Raw genomic sequence first — 4,302 nt, 5'->3', positions numbered from 1 at the left:
CCCCGGGGGTCTCTGGGGGGGGGTCCCACGGGCAGGGCTGAGCACAGGGTCCGGTCAGGACCCCCCCCTAGTGTCCCCCACAGGGCTGGGGGTGCCCCCCCACGCCCCCTTACGACCCCCGGCGGGGTCCCGCAGCCCGGCAGTGTCCCCGGGAGTCCCCGCGTGTCCCCCCAGCCCCGGCACAGCCTCGGGGGTTGGGTTTGGGGGGGTCCCCGAGAGCCCCCAACCCGCCCCCCACCCGAGCATCTTTGGGTCAATGGCGTCACCTCGTGGCCTTTGCGGGCAATGACACCGGGGGGTGACGTCATCGATGTCACCGAGGGCGCGAGGGGCGGGGCCGGGCGCGGGGACAGGGGATGGGGACTGGAGATGGGAACTGGGGACAAGGAATGGGGACAGGGGAGGGGGACAGGGAGGTCCCTGTGCCAGGGCCGGCCGCCGCGATGTCCCTGCTGCCGTCACTCTTTCCAGTGGCGGTGACACGGCCCAGGGGCGCGGGGACACGGGGCGGGGGACACCGGACATCCTGCAGCCCCCCCCCCCAGCCCGGATTTCCCGGCACGGTGGGAGCGGCGCGGTGGCTCCCGGTGACCTTTGCCGGGGTCGGCACGGTGACAGCCACGGCCGCCACCCCCGGCAGGGAAGAGGCGATGCTGCCATGTCCCCAAGGCCACCGCGGCGTCCCCTCCCTGTCCCCGCGGGGGCGGGGCTGTCCTGGTGCCGCTCTCGGGGTCCCTCCTGCCATTGTGGGTGGGGGTCTCATCCCATAAAGGCTCCTAACCTGGGGGTCCCCCCTCTCCTGGGGAGGGTCGCATCCCAAAGAGGGGCCTGGCAGGGGGGTCCTACCCGGGGGGGATCAGGGCGGGAAGAAGAGGGGGAATTGTCCCTCGGGGATGCGGGAGGGGACAGTGGGGCGGGGGGCACACGGAGGGGTCCGGCAGAGGGCGGGGGGCAGCTCTGGGGGTCGCGATGCCCCCGCGGGGCTGCCGGGGCAGCGGAGGCCGCGTTCGAACCTCCCCAGGTGCGGCGGCCCCTCCCTCACCTGCGCACGCAGGTACGCGCGGCGCGGTGCGCGGTCCCTTTAAGGGGCGTGTCCGGAAGCTCAGCGGCCCCGCCCCTGCCCCGCCCGGCCCCGCCCCCTCCCGCGCGCACCGGTCCCGGTGGGGCGCGGGGCGGGTACGGCGGCCGGTGCGGGACATGGCGCGGCGCCGCCGGCTGCTGCCGGGGCTGCGGCTCGGGCTCGGCCCGGTGCTGCTCGGGCTCGGCCCGGTGCTGCTCGGTGCCGCCGCCGCTTTCAACCTGGACCGCACCTTCCCCGTGCTCAAGGAGGGCCCCGCCGGAGCCTTGTTCGGCTTCTCGGTAGCGCTGCACCGGGACACGGAGCGGCAGGAGCGGAGCCTGTGAGCGCGACCCCCGTGCGGAGCGGGAGAGCGAGGGGAGGCTCACCTGAGCGGGGGGGTTGGCAAGGGGAAGAACGGGGAGGGGTCCCCCGTGGGGGTGCGGGGGCTCCCCGGGAGGATCGGGGGGGGGTCTCCGGTGCTTGGGACCCCCGTGAGGCGGAGGAGAGTGAGACAGCGCTTTACCTGTGGGTCCATGGGGGTGAGGAGCCCCCCCTTGGGATGGGGGTCCCACGTGGGGTGGGGTCTCTGTGGCACGGAGACACCCCGGGGGTGTCGGGGGTCCCTGTGGTGGGGGTCTTTGTGGAGGGTCTCTGTTCTGTGCCGGGGCTGTCCCGAGCCCGCGCCGCCGCCGTGGGGGCGGGGCGCACCTGGAGGGGGGTGGGGGTCCCCAAGAGGGATCCCCCCCCTGGGGAGGGGGCTCCAGGTTTGGGGGGTGGCCCAAAGCCCGGCTGAGGGGGGGTCCGCGCTCCGCAGTTGCTCCTGGGGGGGGTCCCCCGCTCGTGGGACGCCCCCGCTCTTTTCCACACCCGGTATTGGCGGGGGTCCCATCTCTGGGGGTCCCTCCCCGAGCCCCCTCCTCACTCCCCGCCTGCTGAGCGCCCGCAGCGGGGTCCCGGTGACACCGGGGGGGGCTGGCAGCAGCGCGGGGACACCCCGTGTCCCCCCGGGTGGTCTCAGAGCCCCTCTGAGGGGGGGGATCCGTCCCCAGCGGAGCGGTCCCGGCCGGCGCCGACCCCCAGCGGGGCTGTGGCGGAGCCCCCCGCGCCCCCCCGGTGCCGCCGGTGCCCGGGAACCTGTTGGGCTGTGGCTGCTGCTGCCGGGCACAGCTCCAACAAAAGCCCTTTTCAGCCGGAACGGTCCCCGTGCCGTCCCGCCGCTGTCACTCGCCGTGTCCCCCGCTGTCCCCCCGGTGCCCGGTGCCCGGTGCCTCCCGGCCGGGAATTCCCGTCCGTGCCGGGAGAAGGCTCCGCCGCAGGGCTGGGCTGCCTTTGTCCGCCTCAAGGGCACGGCTTTTTGCTGGATCACCTTCCCGCGGCTCTCCCGCCTGCGCGGGGCTCCTCGGAGACCCCCGGGGGTCCCGTTTTTCCCGGGGGAGGGGGGCGGCGGGCAGCAGCTGCCGGGGCCCGGCATGTGCCGCTCCGCATTCCAGGGATGCATTCGGGGCCGTGGGATGAGGAGCCGCTGCCGCTCCCTGCGGAGCTCCGGGGGCTGCGGGACCCTCCCCGTGCCCGGGGGGACACTCAGGTCCCCCCCGCGGCCGGGCCCTGCCCGCTCCGGTGCCACCGGAGCGGCCACCGGGGGGCACCGGGCGGGGGTCGCGGCCGGCACCGGGACTGATCCGTTCGTGTCTTCCCGGCAACGGCCCCGGGGGGGTTCGGGGGGGCTGTGACAGGGACGTGCCACCCCCACACCTGCGCCACGTGTCCCGGCGTGTCCCAGCGCGGTCCCGGCGGGGCGCGGAGGCTCCGCCGGCTCCGGAGCCAGAACCCCCCCGGGCATTCGCGGCCCGGCCCCCGGAGCCTCCGCCGCCCGTTCCCTCGGCGGGGCCGGGAGCAGCGCGGGGTCCTGTCCATCCCGGGGGAGGGGGGCTCAGCTCGGGCCGGCGCTGGGGGGCCCCGGAGCCCCCCGGGGGTCGCAGCCGCGCCCCGGTGCCGGTGGAGGCTGCCGTGCCCTCTGCCCGCAGGTGCAGGGTGGGGACAGGAAAGGGACATTTCCTGCCACCGTCACGCCGGTCTGCCGCTCGGGAGGGGGTGTCCCGTGCTTTTTTGGGGGGGGCTGGCTCCTGCCCCGGCTGTCGGGACGGCGGTGGGACCGGAGGGGCGCTCCGGGGCAGCGCCGGCACTCCCGAATTCCCGGGCGGGGCCGGGGCGATGCCGGAGCCCCCCCGTTCCGTGCCGTTCCGTGCCGTTCTGTTCCAGCCCCGCGGAGCTGTGCCCAAGCAAAGGTTTGTTTGCTCGCTCCTCCCCGGCCAGGTGAGGCTCTTATCAGCGCTCCCGAGATTACCGAGCTCCGCGGGCCGCCCGCGTCCGGCCGCTCCCACCGGGAGCCGCTCAGCCCGGCCCAGGTGGGTTTGGAGCTCCCTGGGTCACCTGGGGAAACTGAGGCACGGCTGATCCCTAGGAAAGCTGAAGACCCTCTCCCCCAAACTCTGCAGGCAGAGGGGAGGCAGCACCCACATCTGCAGCCCTGTGGGAACTGGGGCTCTGCCCGGGACTCGGGGGTCTCCCTGATTGCAGCTGGCTGCTGAGGAGAGCAGAGCTCTCCTGGCTGCGTTCCCGGCTTTCCCTCCCCCCGGCCGGGCTTTTGCGGATTGCTGGAGCTGGCTGAGCTCCCCCTGCCTTGGCCCGAATCCGCCGGGGTCCTGCGGGGCTGCGGCTGCTGGGCAGGAGGAGGGGGACGGATGTGGGGCCGTCTGTCCATCCATCCATCCATCCATCCATCCATCCATCCATCCATCCATCCATCCCTCCAGGAGCCGTCCCCCCTCTCCCGGCCCCTTCCCCGCTGGATTTCCATGCCCAGGGACCCCCCTGGCAAACACAGAGCCCTGGGGGCGGGCCGGGTCCCCCCCTCCCGGCTCCCTCACCCCCGGACCGTGGTGGGAGATGGGTGAGGAGCTCCCCTCGCTGCCCAGCTGCTCCCTGGGGAGGGGGCTCCGCGGCTGGGGGGGGGGGGGGGATGTACGACCCCCCTGTTCCGTGCTGAGGTGCCCGGGTGGGATTCTCTGCCATCCTCGCTTCTCCCACCCCAGGGAGGGGCCGCAGTTTGGGGTCCTGGTGCCCGGACCCTCCCGCGGCCCCCCCTCCCAGCTGAGCCAGCGCTGGCAGGGAGCCCCCCCGCGCTTCCATCCAGCCCCCCCGCGCTTCCATCCAGCCCCCCCCCGCTCTTGCCAGGGCGGATT

The 4,302-nt window shown here is 74.8% G+C and overlaps 1 protein-coding gene across 1 annotated transcript in view; it reads left to right on the top strand.

Annotated features, from left to right (window-relative positions):
* Positions 1–1,156: 1,156 nt before the first annotated feature.
* The window catches only part of ITGA3 (integrin subunit alpha 3), a 19,793-nt gene continuing 16,647 nt past the window's right edge, over positions 1,157–4,302 (top strand). The window contains exon 1 of the mRNA XM_041465392.1: positions 1,157–1,400. Coding sequence (XP_041321326.1) covers positions 1,198–1,400 — 203 coding nt within the window. The 5' untranslated portion in view covers positions 1,157–1,197. The remainder of the gene's footprint in view (positions 1,401–4,302) is intronic.

The sequence above is a fragment of the Pyrgilauda ruficollis genome, unplaced genomic scaffold, assembly GCF_017590135.1.
Source record: "Pyrgilauda ruficollis isolate IOZ18807 unplaced genomic scaffold, ASM1759013v1 scaffold189, whole genome shotgun sequence".
Taxonomy (NCBI): domain Eukaryota; kingdom Metazoa; phylum Chordata; class Aves; order Passeriformes; family Passeridae; genus Pyrgilauda; species Pyrgilauda ruficollis.
This window is presented reverse-complemented; position numbering and strand designations above follow the sequence as displayed.